This window comes from Pinus tabuliformis, chromosome X (assembly GCF_031772625.1).
Source record: "Pinus tabuliformis cultivar Carrire ecotype Pingquan chromosome X, CPIR1, whole genome shotgun sequence".
Lineage (NCBI taxonomy): Eukaryota > Viridiplantae > Streptophyta > Pinopsida > Pinales > Pinaceae > Pinus > Pinus tabuliformis.
In genome coordinates, this window is record NC_142308.1 from 95,424,519 (window position 1) to 95,441,601 (window position 17,083).

At 39.7% G+C, this 17,083-nt stretch overlaps 1 protein-coding gene and 1 pseudogene across 1 annotated transcript; both read right to left on the reverse strand.

Annotated features, from left to right (window-relative positions):
* Nucleotides 1-4,888: 4,888 nt before the first annotated feature.
* On the reverse strand, nucleotides 4,889-5,962 carry LOC149138571 (proline-rich receptor-like protein kinase PERK3). The gene is made up of 2 exons (XM_089450398.1): nucleotides 5,884-5,962; nucleotides 4,889-5,433 (listed from the first exon to the last, which is right to left on the reverse strand). The coding sequence occupies exons 1-2, from the start codon at nucleotides 5,960-5,962 to the stop codon at nucleotides 4,889-4,891; spliced, it is 624 nt and encodes a 207-aa protein (XP_089306524.1).
* A 27-nt stretch (nucleotides 5,963-5,989) lies between these two features.
* LOC149138572 (cold-responsive protein kinase 1-like) overlaps nucleotides 5,990-17,083 on the reverse strand; it is a 63,493-nt pseudogene continuing 52,399 nt past the window's right edge.

A 17,083-nucleotide genomic window follows, 5' to 3' on the forward strand; every position in this document is an offset into this window, starting at 1 on the left:
TGTTCTTAAAGAACAACTCCGCAGTCCACTCGGCTCCACAAGGTATCTTTGTAGGAACAAAGACAGCATACTTGGAAAAACGATCAACCACGACCATAATCCCATTATACCCCTGAACCTGTGGTAACTGAGTGATGAAGTCCATCGAGACACTCATCCATGGCCTCTCAGGAATCCGTAAAGGCTGCAACAGTCCTCCTTTTCTCTAAGTATCTGATTTGTCCTGCTGACAAATGATGCACGTATGTACATACTCCTCTACATCCTCTCGCATCTTCTCCCAAAAGAATCCTCTCTCCAACAGTGCCAAAGAACGACGCATCCCTGGGTGGTCAGCCCATGGCAAGTCGTGGCACTCCTTCAAAAGGTGCCTCCTGAGTCCAGATGACTTTGGAACATAGAGTCAGTTTCCAAAGAACAAGAACCCGTCTCGTAGAAAGAACTTTCATGTCCTCCCCTCCTTTATCTACTTCACTATATTCTGCGCCACAGTATCGATTTCAACACTTCCTTGATGTTATTCTGCATCTCTTCTGACATCTGAACTCGACTCCTACTCCTAGCTACCCGGTCTTCTCCTTCCAATTCCGCAAGTTGTCCCTTCCTGCTAAGGGCATCTACTACCGCATTGTGCCTTCCCGGTCTATACTCGATAGTCATGTCGAATTCTGCCAAGAATTCCTGCCAACGAGCTTGCTTCGCAGAAAGCTTCGGTTGTGATGCAAAATAACTTGCTGCAACGTTGTCAGTCTTGACAAAAAACGGCTTCCCAATCAGGTAGTGCCTCCACACATGAAGACAGTGGATGATCACAGTCATCTCTTTCTCATGGACCGGATACCTCCGTTCTCTATCCTGCAACGTCCAACTCTCATACGCCACCGGATGCCCATCCTGCATAAGAACCCCTCCTATGGCGAAATCTGAAGCATCAGTGTGCACCTCAAACGGTCTCTCGAAGTCAGGCAACCTCAGTATCGGTGTTGTAACCATCCTCTTCTTCAAGTCATCAAATGCCTCTTGACATTTGCTCGTCCAACTCCATCTCTTGTCTTTCTTCAATAGGTCCGTCAGTGCCGACGTCACCTTGGAGTACCCCTCTACAAACTTCCGTTGGTAGTTGGTCATGCCCAAGAACACCCTCATCTCATGGACATTCTTCGGTTCAACCTAGTCCTCAATCGCCTTCACTTTGCTTGGCTCCATCTGTATGTATCCTTGACCAACAATATGCCCAAGGAATGAAATCTCAGTCTAAGCAAACACACTTAGACTTCTTCAAGAACAACTGATTTGCCCTCAGTGCCTCAAACACCATCTCCAAGTGCTTCTTATGATCCTCCATGTTGTCACTGAACACCACTATATCGTCCAAGTACACTACTACGAACGAATCCAAGTATGGTCGTAGGACATCATTCATCAAAGTGCAAAACGTAGCAGGAGCGTTACACAACCCGAACGGCATAACAAGGAACTCAAAGCTACCATACCTTGTTACTATCGCGGTCTTCTTCTCGTCTCCTTCAGCTATCCGCACCTGATAATACCCATGCCTCAAATCCAGCTTGGAAAACACTCGGGCTTTCGCAAGCTTATCAAAGCAATCAGCAGCCAATGGCAAAGGATACCTGTTCCTTACCGTCTGCTTGTTCAATGCACGGTAATCACAGCACATCTGTAGCTCATTCGAATCCTTCTTCCGCTGGAACAATATCGGAGCTCCATAAGGCGACCTTGAAGGTCTAATGAAACCTGCATCAGCTAACTCCTTTAACTGTCGTTTCAACCCCTCCAACTCAGGTCCTGACAATCGATAAAGTGCTTTAGCCGGGGGTTGCTTTCCTGGCTCAAGCTCAATGCTATGGTCCACTGCACGCCTTGGTGGAAGTTTCTTTGATAGCTCATCAGGCATCAAATCCGCATATTTGGTCAGCACTTCGGAAATCTCAGCTGGAACAGGTGTCCCCACTCCACCTTCGACATCCTTGAACATCACCGCATATGTCTCCATATCTGACTCCTTCATAGCCTTCTCCAAACTCAGTGCTGAAACATGCTGCACCTTGACTTCCCTCCTTTACCTATGAGTGGGCAAAGTCCAAGTTTGTGACTGTCCAACCAGCACCACCTCATCACAGAAGGGGACAACAATAGCCTTGTTGCCCTTCAAGAAATCCTGTCCGAGTATCATATCAAAGTCGTTCATCTCCATCACTGTGAAGTCCAACTGACCTTTCCAGTCTTTTATCTGCACAGGTACTTCATGTACCAACCCCGCCACTTTAGCTCTAGAGTTCACTGCCTTGACTTCCACATTCGATGGGAAGATCATCAGTCCAACCTCTTTTGCCAGCCGTGTCGTCATGAAGTTATGAGTGGCCCCTGTGTCCACCAGAGCTTGAATGGTCTTGCCATGAACCATCAAGTCCACGAAACCCAGACTGTTCATCCACGATTTCGCCATAACTTTTCCCTGTTCATCAAGCTTCTTCAACCCTAAATCAGCTTCACCTATCATGAGCAATGGCTTCACCACCTATGAACCTGCTCTGATACCAACTGTCACAAAGTGCAATTGTGTATCATCTTCATCATACACCGGATTCACTTGTCATGACCCTGCTCTGATACCAACTGTCACGAAGTGCAGTTGTGTATCATCTTCATCATACACCGGCTTCACTTGTCGTGAACCTGCTTTGATACCACCTGCCACGCCCCCAATTCTTTTTTCCTTAAATTGGCCGGGTGCAGCACTGCCTAAGTTAATAACTTTGTCCATCGTTAATTAACTTTACGAACTACGCCTTCAACAATTCATAATAATCATGAATTAACATTATTAATGTGCGGAATCCATCAATAATACAAGAACAATAATAATAACCCAATAATATAAGAGAAGTAATATTTTTTATTATATATGCAGAAGATTACAATGACCGGGAGCGAACGCTCCACCGGCTTTTATAAACAAGGCGGGCACCCGCCCGTGCAAGAGTGCACGGCGGTCTTGCCTCAACCTTAACCGAATACACAATACAAGTTATAACAGGGTGGGCGCGCCCGTGCACGACCCACCCTACACACACAACTCTTTGCCGACGGGTGGGCGCACCCGTGCACACCCGCGCTCGTTACAATCAAGTTTCATGCCAACAACCGGCGGGCGGGCGCCCTAATGCACCCTCCACCCACACTACGACCCGCGCAGCACAAGTTCGTGTCGCCTTGCCTGACTCGGCGGGCGCATCCCCAACACACTCCAAACTGCGGCTAAGTGTAATCCTCGCACCTCTTGTGTACACTTATTTCTTGTGCGAAGAGCTATGCGAAGTGTCCTCCAAATGAACACTCCATCCATGTGTTTATACGCTCGTTTGTGTGGCGACCATCTCCACAGCCGACCCTCCAATCTCCAACACCACCGCCCAACCATCATGTCTTCAACCGTCAGCTCGCCCAATGCTTAATCCATCCTTTAGTCGGCTTCATGTGTGGGGCGAGCTGCCAACTCGCCCTATAAACGTTTGAACGATTTCCCATATCCGCGCGCACGTTATGACTGTGCCTTTGCTGTTTGAGCGCTCGCACTCCATGACTTAGTCATTTTTCGCGGTGGGAGGGGCAAGCGCCCGTGCACGCAACCGCAGGGCGTTACAGAGCCAGTGGGAGGAGTGCACAGAGAGCTTTCTTTTCACCCGGAGTTATGTAAAAACAAATCAAAATATATGCAAAGGAGTTAAATGCGACTCAAAGAAAAACATGCATAAATAAAACCTTCAATGTATTGGGTAGAGCCCATGACACTAGATCGCACTTGTACTGGATGAAATTATAATAGCTTGCACACCTGCGGATGCTCTCTAGGAATATATGGTGCCTGGAAAATTGGATGTCTAATGGGATACACTCCAAGAATATATGGTGCCTGGAAAATTGGATGTCTAATGGCATACAGCATGGAGAAATGGTTCTAAGCTTAGATTTATTTGAAGTACGATAAGAAAACAGTAACTGAGTTTATAAATTCACTATGGACTCCAAGTAGGGAAAGTCATCATGGCAATACCAGTGAAGCTCAGTCCGTACAGCGCAATACCTAGCAGCCTGGAGCTTCAAAGAGATTCTCTGGGATTTGTAAAGCACTTGTGGGCAAAGGCCTATGATGAGCAAATGGGCTATGTCTTTATACTAAGGAGATTGGTTATAGCAAGCTTTTATTTAGACTTATTCTTTTGCTCCCTAGTCATCTTCCCCATCAGCTTGGACTGTATTAATGCTACTTGTAGATTCAAGGGCCTTAAATAATATTGTTGAAACTATAATTGATCGAGTTCTGAAGTCATTACAAATCCAGGATCAAACTTTAAGGACTTGTAAGAAAAAAGAAGGGAAGGGGTCTTTTACCTAGACGAGAGATACATGGCTCAATGTTCGACCCTATAGCCAAAAAGGAACAACATCAATCCCATATACAAAACGGTTCCTAGATTTAAAGAACATTTAGGCCCCAAAATCATAAAACTCTGCTAATAGTTATGAAACAGGTAATTCTTGGTAATCAAATCACGATACAAGAGTGAACTAATTAAAGGAAAATAAGAGATTAATATATTATAAATTTCTAATCTTATATGGTATAGTACACAAACAGAGAACTATAATATAACTGAGAGAAACCACTCACTTATATCATTTAAGCTAAAATATATAGCAGTAACAGATGAATACAAACCCTCAGAAGGGGTAACTCTATTGAAAAGTAAAACAAAAGAACAGTGATGCCAAGTGTATACATTTAGACAGAGTAACTAAATTATGCAAGCAAAAAAAATACCATTCTGACTTCCTGAAAAACTGTGAGCCAAGAAGTATGGCTTAATTACCATATATCTTGACAATATGCAGGGCATGAATTGCCTGAATATAAGAAAAATACAACCAAATAAAGTGGCAAGCTGGCATGACCATGCATAACATACAAAACATTTTCAATGCATGACCTTTGAGCAGCAACCTCATTGGTGCAATCCAATGCAATGCGTGCTAAATTAGAAGCCTCTTCTTTTGAGTACTCCTTTCCGAGAGTTATATCAATGAATTCATCCAGCCTCCCAGATTGTACAAGAGGCCTTATTGAAGAAGAGTTTATCCTTGTTTCTCCAGTGAGAAGCTGTAGCAGTATGATTCCAAAAGCATACACATCACTTTCCTCTGTAAGACGACCAACTGTGGTGTATTCTAGGGCCAAATATCCCATGCCTGCAGAAGATTTTAGGATTGAATACACTATGTCATCTGCTAAAAGTTTATGCAGACCACAATCTGAAAGAAGAGGATTTAAGTGTTGATCAAGAAGAATCTTCTCAGCTGAGATGTTTTGATGCACAACAGCTTTTCTTATGCCTTCATGCAGATACTCAATGCCTGCGCAGATTGATACCAGATAACAAAACCAAACAGCGAGTGACTATCAACATAAATAAATGACAGGCTTAAAATATACCATACCAATGATCTATCTATCTCATTCACAAGTTATTTTATCAAAACATGTTCGTTTCGTGGAGAATTTTAATTAGAAATGCAGGCAACACTCCAAATACTTAAATGTGGGTATGTTTTCCATGAACCTATGGAGTTGGTTACTGCTCAATATTTTTGTGCCCTAGATATCTATCAAAACTTCTTATTTTTTGTATGTAGCCCTGGTGTGAATGTGGTATTATAAATTTGTTGTCTGTCCAGTTATTATATACAGGGAGGTAATGTCAATCTCAATTTTTTTGCCTCCATAGGATACGTTGTATTTGAATTTTAGATCAAAGGATTTGAAGGATCCCTAAGTGTTAATGAATGTTTCAAGTAATGCAAAACCTTTTACACATGGATATGGATCTTTAACCAAAAGACCAAGCAGAGATGTTTGGATGAATCCGCATTCTAAAATTGCCATGCCTGATCAAGTGAATTGAAGTAGTCATCATTGCTCCTTGTCATCAATCCAAGCGAGCTTCTGCAGTACAACACTGATAGGAGGCCTTTGAGCAGCAACCTCACTGGTGCAATCCAATGCAATGCGTGCTAAATTAGAAGCCTCTTCTTTTGAGTACTCCTTTCCAAGAGTTATATCATTGAATTCACCCGGCCTCCCAGATTGTACAAGAGGCCTTATTGAAGAAGAGTTTATCCTTGTTTCTCCAATGAGAAGCTATAGCAGTATGATTCCAAAATCATACACATCACTTTCCTCTGTAAGACGACCAACTGTGGTGTATTCTAGGGCCAAATATCCCATGCCTGTAGAAGATTTTAGGATTGAATACACTATGTCATCCGCTAAAAGTTTATGCAGACCGCAATCTAAAAGAAGAGGATTTAAGTGTTGATCAAGAAGAATCTTCTCAGCTGAGATGTTTTGATGCAAAACAGCTTTGCTTATGCCTTCATGTAGATACTCAATGCCTACGCAGATTGATACCAGATAACAAAACCAAACAACGAGTGACTATCAACATAAATAAACGATAGGCTTAAAATATACCATACCAATGATCTATCTATCTCATTTACAAGTTATTTTATCAAAACATGTTCGTTTCGTGGAGAATTTTGATTAGAAATGCAGGCAATACTCCAAATACTTAAATGTGGGTATGTTTTCCATGAACCTATGGAGTTGGTTGCTGCTCAATATTTTTGTGCCCTAGACATCTATCAACACTTCTTGTTTTTTGTATGTAGCCCTGGTGTGAATGTGGTATTATAAATATGTTCTCTGTCCAGTTATTATATACAAGGAGGTAATGTCAATCTCAATTTTTTTTCCTCCATAGGATACACTTTAAGCAGTTGTAGATTAGCACCTCGAGAAATTTGATATCTCCGAGCATGTAACAGATCGGACAAATCTCTACCAGTTTACATAACCTTAAATACCACCAGTTCAATGATTTCTAGAAGTCCCAAAGGGCTCAGAAGTGTGTTTGAAAATGTGGAACATTGGTTGAACATCTTTATATGATGATGCACCATCATCTGCTTGCCTGCACTGCATATGTGGCAACTTCTCTTTGCGAGGGGAATTTTGTATAACATTCCACTAGTTAGTATTCTTATGATCAAATAAAGTTGGTTGCGGCTTATGCATATGCCCAAAGCTTATTTTCATTAGTTGGTGCACCCAAAGAAATGCAGTGCATTCTACAGCTCAGGGGAGGGTGAGATAATTCATTAACTCTTTTTTTTTTGTACCTCTGTGCAGCAGAGTATTGAATTTAGACAACATATTGGGTGCATTGGATGTGGACAATAACGTAGACCCATATAAACCTAGGTCGGATGTGAAACTCAAGGTTGTGAAGATTGAGGATGCATCTCCTGACTTCACAACTTGGGACAAAATGTTAGAATTGAACCAGATGGATCTATACTAGTTTCTAGTCATGGCTAGAGATTCAAGAAGTGATCTCAAACGAAATGAGGGTGGGGTGATCCATCAATTCGGTGATCCATCAATTCTTTATATATTTGTGTGATTGCGTTTAGTGTCATTGCTTTAAATCTAGATGGAAAAGTAGCAAGGAAAGTTCAGTTCTAATGAGAGTGAGAGTGATCCATCAATTTTGTGAGCGAGTCTGCCTTCCCTACCTAACCTCTAAAAGAGAAAAGACCTGTGCCATTCCTTTTTGTGTGTGTACATGTGTGTAGAAGATAGATGCATTAAATCTATAAATTCTAGATGGTGCATGGGTGCATTGTGTTTGTGCAAAATGGCCTATATATATGAAATATTGGAATGGACATACACGACGTTGGGCTTGGATATCTGAAGATGCATATCAGATCTAGGTTAATAACTTAATACAGGTCTTCCCTAGTAAAGTTTCTTGAAGATATTTTTGGATGTGTTAGTTAAGACAAAATACGTATGATTCATAAGTGCACTGACATTTGAAAACAAACCAAAAGCTAACCAACAAGGAAATCCCCTGCAAAGAACGGTTTGAGACTTACCTTTCGCAACACCATGTGCAATCCTTACCCTGGCAGGCCAATCGAGTACCCTCCCATCTTTTGCATCCAGAAACTGCAATAGATTGCCATTGGATGCAAAATCATACACAAGAAAGCACTCGCCTCTACCTCTAGAACAACAAAAGCCTCTTAACCTCACCACTCTACCTAATATCACCATTGCCACTGTGTAGGAATCTACCCCTATGCAATATAAAAACTTCACTGCAGGAAGCAAAAAAGAAAGACCAAACATAGGAATGAATTATAATATGTATAATTTTACAACTCGTAATAAAGACTGTTTCCTCCAAAACATTGTATCGGACAGGCGATACCATCACAAACTAGGGAAAGTTTTGGTCCTACATGTTATAGAGAAAATTTCAAAGTCAAAGAGATGGCATGCAAATTAAAAAGCAAAGGAAAAAAAAAATCTTACAGTTAGCCATTGTGCTCTCAGCTCATCCTTGGCACACAAGAGCTGACGAGCTCAGCTGACTCTTGAATTCTGGAATGGATATTTTACTCTTTACTGCACAAAGAGAATTTAATTTACAATTATAATTCAAGCTCCTGGAGATTCAAATTCAATTCAGCCTCCAACCTTTAGAACTTTACAATTTCACATATACAACACACAAGACGTATGACATGAAACAGGCACAAACAAGAAAGCAACCACAAATAATTCACCCAGATCACAAGGGAAGCGCTTCCATACACGGACATAAACAAATGAGACAGAGACCAAAACATGACATAGATATATTCAGTTGCACCAAAAAGCAGTGATAACTAACCTTGACCAGGTCGTTGTACACCAGTAAGAGAAGTATAACCTGCAATGACCAAAGAGGGTATATTAGTGATGTAATTTAGCATTAAAAGGAAACAAAGCTCTTAAAAAACTAAAAATAAGAACACCTCCATGTGGGCCCTCCCATGAGCACCGCATGCCTCACCTCCTTCTCCATGGCATAGCATGCAGGGCCTAAACCATGCCACTTAACATTGTATCATGGTCTTCTGCGCTTTGTCTCATCCAACTACCAACACTCCCAGATGAGTAGATAGATACAGGCAAGATGGGCTGAGCCGAACGAACTAGATTGTGCAGAGGGTGGAGGGCAAGGTTAAGAATCCTAGGGACCAGAACTATTCATTTGTCTCGTTTTTAGAATCCCAGGAACTAGTCATTCGTCTCGTCTCTAGTAGACATGATAGAGAGAACCAGACCTTGCTACTGAATGCTACCAAACCTTGCTTATGTAATTTTCCTAATATAGAAAGATGTGGAACGAAGACACCATATTATATATGCACCAGGTTCTCTTATGAACGCTAGCCAGGCGACGGAGGTGGGCTTCCGCTTGGATCGATCCTCAATGAAAAATGTTGCTCTTGGGAAAAGAGAGAGACGTGCATTAAGGTTCGAAGCTAGAGGGATAGGGAAACAGAAGTGAAAAAAGCACAGAAGGGATCGGAGACAGCAACAAATACCACCCTGAATCCATTATGCTCTCTACAAAGAAGATCTCTATACATGCTCTACTCACATGAACAAAGGCAAAGTGAGGATAAGTAGAGCAAGGAAGCGAAAGGAGCATACTGCCTAGTCCCAATGAATGAGGAAGAAGTTGCGCCTTGACGTCTAGCCCAGAAGTATTGATTGAGTCAGAAGGATTGAGCAACCTTAAAGATTTTCTTGGTGGTTCAACCTCCTGGCCATCTGCGCTAGTAAGTATTTCCTTCCTTTATTCGCCTATGAAATATTGTTGCGGGCATGGCAAGGCTGGCAGCTCCATAAATCAAGTAGCTCCATAAATCAAGCGATCCTTAACTGAATAAACCCAGGCCTATATGGATGGAAGGAGAGCCGTGGCGTTCTGAAATGTAATTCAGCATGCTCCCAGACACATCTTCAGTACGAAAGGTGATAGAAACCTCCTCTTCTGCCTGGACAGATGGAAGTTATGCTTCTGCCTCTTCTACCTAGACAGATTGAAGTTATGCTTCTGCCTGGACAGACGGAAGTTACGACGGAGGCTACAAATAGGGAAACTCGCAGGGAAACTCACAGCTCGCTAACAACAATGCCGTGACTGTGTCGATTCGCCATGTCAATTTGGTGAACTGACCTTAATGTGCCTCAGGGTTGTTGCAGGCTGGGTGCCCTTCCTGTGATTCACCGTCACACCGAAACCTGCCTTTGCCATCAAGCAAACATGCACTCACATGCAATATAGATGTGGGGTGCAATCTTCATGTGTTGCAGTAGGTTAGGGACCTACTGTGCTTATATGTTGGTATATACCAGGGTGTTCCTGAATGCTGAGATAACATTTAATTCCCTCCAATAATGCTAACATTAGTTTAGGTTGCAGGGAATAACAATTTGAAAATATCAAACAAACAAAAATATAACCTATTGTTTTCGCTTCGGATTAGCTTCAGTTTTTGGCCTCTAGCTTCGGTTTTTTGGGAAGAGGCCAAATAACATGAAAAATCAACATCTCTCTCAAAACTTTGTTTATAGCTAATGAGCGGGGAATAAAAACAGCTCAAATAATGTTATATTCTTCGCTTCCGATTACTATAGTCCATGCCTGGACGGCAGGGACTAATAAGACATGTAGAATATAAATATAAATATAAATATAAATAAATAAGACTAGAACAAGATATGAGATAATAATGAGATAATAGAAAATGATCGTTAGAAATAGAATATAACAATTAGAGATAGTGGAATGGATTTGAAAGTTATTATAATAATTAATTTATTTTATTTTGTTATAAATTATTAAAGATTCTAGGAATAGAAGAAGTACAAGATAATTAAATTAATAATAAATAATGTATTTATTTTTATAAGCTTTCGACGCAAAGTTTTATTGTGTCTATCTTTAAAAATGGGGACTAAATTGTTCCCTCTAACTACAAGACCATTATGATTAGTCACATCTTAGCCAATATTTATGGCTCATTTTGTAAAAGAAGATTAGTCATTGGTTTGAAAGCCATGGTAAAAGAGCTAAATGGAACATTGGTTTTAGGAGATATCACTCGGCTATTGACCATCTTGTCACTCTGAGGATCATTGTCGAGGAATGTCTCAATAGTAAAGCTAATCTCTTTTGTTTCTTTATGGACTTTAGAAAAACCTTTGACATTGTTCCTCAGGATAATCTTTGGAAAAGGCTTGATGAGATAATGATTCCTCCTGAGTTGAAGCTTGTTGTGATTCACCTCTACGAGAGGGTTTTTGCTAAGATTAAGACCAACGAAGGGTGGTCTAAAGATATTAAATTCAATATCAACATTAAGCAAGGGTGTCCCATTTCCCCTTCCCTTTTTTGTATTTACATCGACAAGCTAGAGGAGTGTTTGGAAATCACAGGGTGTAAGAGGACCAAGCTTACTGGTATTATCATTACTCTTCTCCTCTATGCTGATGTTATCATTCTTCTTTCTAAAAACCATGAGGACTTGGGCAAGCTAATTAAGACTCTTCATGACTATTGATCCAAGATGGGTATGACAGTTAATACCAACAAGATTGAAATCATGTTAATTAAATCCAAAAAGATCACCCATGGAAATTTTGTCTATGATAAAAATTTCTTGGAAGAGGTCTGTTCTTATAAAAAAATGGGTATTGATATTTCTTATTAGCTCAACTGGAATTACAACATTGAGAAAATGATTATTGAAGGTTTGAAATCTTAATATGAGCTTGAAAACAATTGTAAGGTTGTCGATCTCTGTATTTGGAGTAAAAAATGGTTCCTCTTTGAGACCCTTGTCACCCCTGTCCTATACAGTTGCGAAGTTTCGGGTTGCAGTGTATCAAAAGAGAAGTGTAGAAACATTGAGATGATTCAAAATAAATTCATAACCTACAATATCAAGATTAAGGAAACTACTCCCTACCATATCCTCTTGATTTAAGTTGGCCTCTCCCCTATTGAAAGAAGGACTATATTTAAGTATCTCATGTCTAAGAAGAATCTTTACAACATGGAATCCAAGAGGTTTCCTAAAATTGCTTCTAGCATTAGTCAAAACCCCCACCTCTACCTCCAGCTTGGGTGACATAAGTATGTCCATTCTTGGCTCAACAATTGGGGGATAAATTAGGAGATCATCCTAGGAAGCAATGATAGTGTCAAAGATATTGTCACCTCCAAATTTAAAGATAAGCTCTGGGATGATAAGGAGCTAGAGCGTAAAAGGAAGCTAAGATATTATAAAGAGGTGATCAACCCCACCCTTGAGAACCAGAATTATCTTTCTGTTTTGACCATCTCGAAGATAAAGATGAACATCACTAAGATTAGAACTAATTCTTATGAGCTTTGAAATGAAACTGAGCAGTGGTCTAGTCCTAAGACTACCTCGAATGATAGAATTTGCCATCTTTGCAACACTAAGAGCATGGAGGATGAAAAGAACTTTCTTTTAGATTGCCTGACCCTTACTCGCATCCGCTCTCATTTCCTTAACATCTATCACACTTCCTTGACTTATTAAGTCACACCAACTATAGTCACCTTGGCATCTTTCTTTCCCTTCTTTTTGAGCATAGAAATAAGATTCTAAAGAATTACAATTAGATTATTATTCTTCTTAAGGTCTGATAGACCACATTGGTCTTAGTGGACGTTAATTATCATCATTATTATAAAAAGTATAATTTCTTCATAATTAGGAATAAGATTTATAATTTAGTATTAAATAATATATTTACACTAATATTATTTTAGAGTAAATTATGGTTTGGGTCTAGAATGGGGGAGAAAATATATAAAATATTAAGGATGAATTCAGAAATTATAAATAATTATAAATAGATTAATATTATTTAGGGGAAGAAAAATATAAATATATTAAGATTATATTATGTTTAAATTATAATAAATTAGAGTTAGATTGATATATTTAAGATTTGGTTGTGGTTGAAAATTAATATTAGAATAGAAAAGGTGTAGACAATTTATTAGTTTTTAGATTCCAATTATTTAATAATATTAGTAAGTAATTCAATTCTACTTATAAACTAATATAAACAATAGAATATAATAAAATTAATTTGGTTGGAAGACGAGGGATCTGCGGCAAAAATGGTGAAATAAGGGTTTAGCTCAGGGAGGAAATCATCATCGGCAGTTATGGCAGTGCATTTTAGCCGTGACCAGTTTATACCTGGGCACTATGGGGAGGGTGTTGGTACCATCCTATGACCTCCTTTTTCCTCCTAAAACATATCATTTGCCTACTTCTTTCCATCATATATCTCTTAGATCCCTTGAAAATTGATTAGTTAATAGTCCTATAGTTATTAAAATGCATTAAAATTGATTTAGGAGTTTTATGTTAAAGAATTAGGAATTTTTGGTAAAATGGCTACAGGAAGTTCCAACATCCTGTAATTGGTTCATTGTTTGACATGTGGCATGACAGTTAGGCTAGAGCGAAGGGTAGGGATGAAAAGTAGAATGTCCAAGCATGGACGAATACCTATCCTACAGCAGAATCGACCCTCCTACATGCACGGTCAACAATGGTCAAAGTATAGCATGTTGGCGACAAAGGCAGCAACAGCAAAGCATTCTAAATTGATTTAGTTTTGTTCCTTTTTGAAATCAGTTTAGGATAGAAACATTTTAAAAATCTCGACATGATAAAAGCGGCAACAGCCATATCATGAATGTACATTCGTTTTCGAAATGTAAGGGTTGTAAAAACATATGTAAATACAGTTCTGTGTAGTCAATGTTTGGTTATCATTGTATCGTTGAAAACAGAGTTTGAACTTAATATCAAGAACACAGTTGCAGTCACGATCTTTGTCTTGTTGCGTTGATTTTATAATCGGTTGATCACAGTCCAGTATACCTCTGGAACGTGGACGGGCCCTGCATTAAACTGGTATACTGTTATTTCCTTTCCATTCGCAACTTAGGGTATTACATGACATGCACAGTAATTAGAATTGGTTGTTGATTTCAATAGAATGCGTATGGTTTATGTTTATGATAGCGCTTGAACAGTTCATCACTGGGATCGTGAATCGTATCCTGTAAGGGATTCGATCCTTTGTTGTCTTTTAAAGCAATGTCATGAACTCTGCTTTCATTTCAAAGTATGTTTATGATTTCCATATGTCTTTATCTTGCATGAATATTAGTGAATGCTGAGTATTTGCTGAACAGGGGTTTTATGCATGGTGTCTCTGTAAGGAGATTGAAATCTTGGTTTGAAGTGATACACAGTGTTTTAATTTGATAAATGAATTGAGTCACAGTGTGGTAATTAGGTAGATTAACTGAGTGACCTAAGTGTTTGGGTGATAGGTAACATATCTCAATCTTCCGTAAAGAAGTCCTGTGACCTACCATCATAACCACTTAGCTAATAATCCTTTATGTCTATATACTTTAGATGCATGCCTCTAAGTCTACGCATCCTGGTCGATAATAAATATAGCCTAGTCTAGCACCCTAGATAGGACACTACATTTTGGCGCCATTGCCGGGGACGCGTACTTAAAGGATTTAAAAGAAAAAAAATTCAATAAACAAAAACAAGCAAAAACACAGTTAGAAATCATGTTCATTTATGCCTAGATTTAGAGACAGTCAGGGTAGATTCGTAAAAACCCCCCACCATCTAAAAACTAACCCATCATCATCAGGAGCAGACTCTTTAGGGAATACAACACCAGCTGAGGAATTCATCCAAGCATTAGAAGAAAAACAAAAGTCAGGACAAAGACTTACTCTCATCGAAAGGCAAACTTTATTCACACATAAATCGCAGAAGAAGCACTTTCCTAGATCTTCCACACAAGGAGAAAGTAGCACAGTGACCGAACAATCTTTCTTTAATCTCCTCTTTCAAAAAAGTGACACTGACACAGAGAGACCTATTAGAATGGCTGAGGAAGGAGCTGGATCAGTACCACATCAAGGACAGAGAGATGAAGAGGAGTCAACTTTTAAGTTTCCTATACATGAACCACAAGAAGATGATGAGATCAAAATGAAAAACATACCCCCATCCGTGCTACCAAAGTTTTATGGTATGGCTTCGGAAGATCCAGACTCATTCTTGTTTGAGTTTGACATTGTATGTCGAACATATGGCTATACAGATGATGCCCATAGGCTTAGACTCTTCCCAGCGACATTAAAGGCATCAGCCTTAAGATGGTTCATGAGGCTTGGTGAGCATGCTATAGTTGATTGGGATGGCATGAGAAGAATATTTCTAAGGAAATATCAACCTTATTGTAGATCCAAAGATTCTAAAGATGATATCTTTAGAATGAGCCAGCAAGAGGATGAAACCTTAGAGGAATACTTAGAACGGTTTGTCTACAACTTACAAAAATCCAAACTATGCCTCTTGATCTGATCCGCACAATATTCTTGAAAGGTATCCGAGAAGAATACATGGATGATCTTAACTTGATGGGCAAAGGTGACATTTTTGCCTTACCCTTTGAAGAAATCGTTGAGTTGTGCGAAAAGTATTCAAGGAGCAAAGCTAAAATGGGAAAAAGAACCCTGTCATCCAAAGTCACAAAATCTGCCTCCGCAAGTGTCACAAGGGCTGAAATAGGGAATCTATTAGAAGAGTTTAAAACAGATCTGTTAAGCACCCTAGGGAACCAAATTGACACTTTAAAAGCTAAGAAGAAACAAGAAGATGAAGGTCAGATAATGGCTATCTTCTGCCCAAAATGCCGGAAGAAACATGCATTAAAAGACTGCCCACTAGAAAACATCCAAGTTTGTGCTTTCTGTACTGAACATCATGATATGTTTAATTGTCCTAAAGTTAAGGTTTTGCAGAACTGTAATATGGAAGCCAATGCAGAGATGGAAAACGTGTATTACATGGGCACAAAGAGACCATGGCAGCCAAGGCCAGCACCTCAAGGTATGTTTCCAAATCAAAATTTGCAATTTCCTGTAAATGATCAAATGTATGCACAGAATTCATGGAATGTACCCATGCCATGGCAGCACCAAAACCACCCATAGCAACAATGGAGACCATCTCAACAGTACTCTCAATCCTATCATACATATCCTCAATCATACCCACCATATTCACAACCATATCAACAATACCATCAGCTGTATTCATCACATCCTCAACCATATCAGCAGTATCCTCAGCAAGTTGTTTATTAGCCTCAAGCTACTCAACAAGCACTGCCTGCTCCTCCACCAATAAATCCACCACAACTGCAATTTCCAGCTAACTCACAACCTCCCAGACCCACTCAAATTCCTGCTCAAACTGTCCCAAATCCAAATAATAGAGCAGAGAGGCCAGCCTACAATGTAGAAGAGGGAACCTCATATTCCACACTACCCTTGCAAAATATCAACTTGAGGTCTGGTAGGGTACTCCACAAAGATTCTCCCATAACAGATAAGCAAGAAGAAAACATAGAAAATGAAAATGAAATAACAAATCAAAGAAAACCAAACGATGATACCAAAGATAAGCAGATGCAACCACTACATCCACCTTTTCTAGACCGATTGGTCCAAATAAAACCTCCACTGTCTATACCACAGTTTGATGTCTTAGATGAACTCAAGAATGTCTACATAAAAATTCCACTGCTGCAAGCTATAAAAGACATTCCCATATATACTAAAGCCATCAAAGATATATGCCTCAAGAAGCCTGCTAGAAAAAGGATTGATCCTCAAACCATTCATGTTATAGGACATTTAGCAGGCCTTATGACCAATACCATCTCCATGGAAAAGTATGTTGATCCTGGCATTCCCAAAGTGACCACCATCATTAACAACATACAAATTCCAAACACTTTGATAGATCTTGGGGCCGCAATCAATGTCATGACTCTTGAAACCATGAGAACACTCCAGCTCATAAATTTGCAACATACAACGATTGTTCTAGAACTAGCTGATAGGTCTAAAGTGATTCCTGAAGGGATTTTGGAGGACATAATTGTCTCACTGGACTCTTGGGAGTATCCAGTGGATTTCTTAGTTCTTCAACCCAA

Excerpts from the sequence above, each read along its gene's own strand:
- LOC149138571 (XM_089450398.1), bottom strand. The coding sequence starts at position 5,962 with ATGGCAATTTTAGAATGCGGATTCATCCAAACATCTCTGCTTGGTCTT. Across the intron at positions 5,434-5,883 it reads TCCATATCCATGTGTAAAAG|GCATTGAGTATCTGCATGAA; the intron begins GTTTTGCATTAC and ends CAATCTGCGCAG.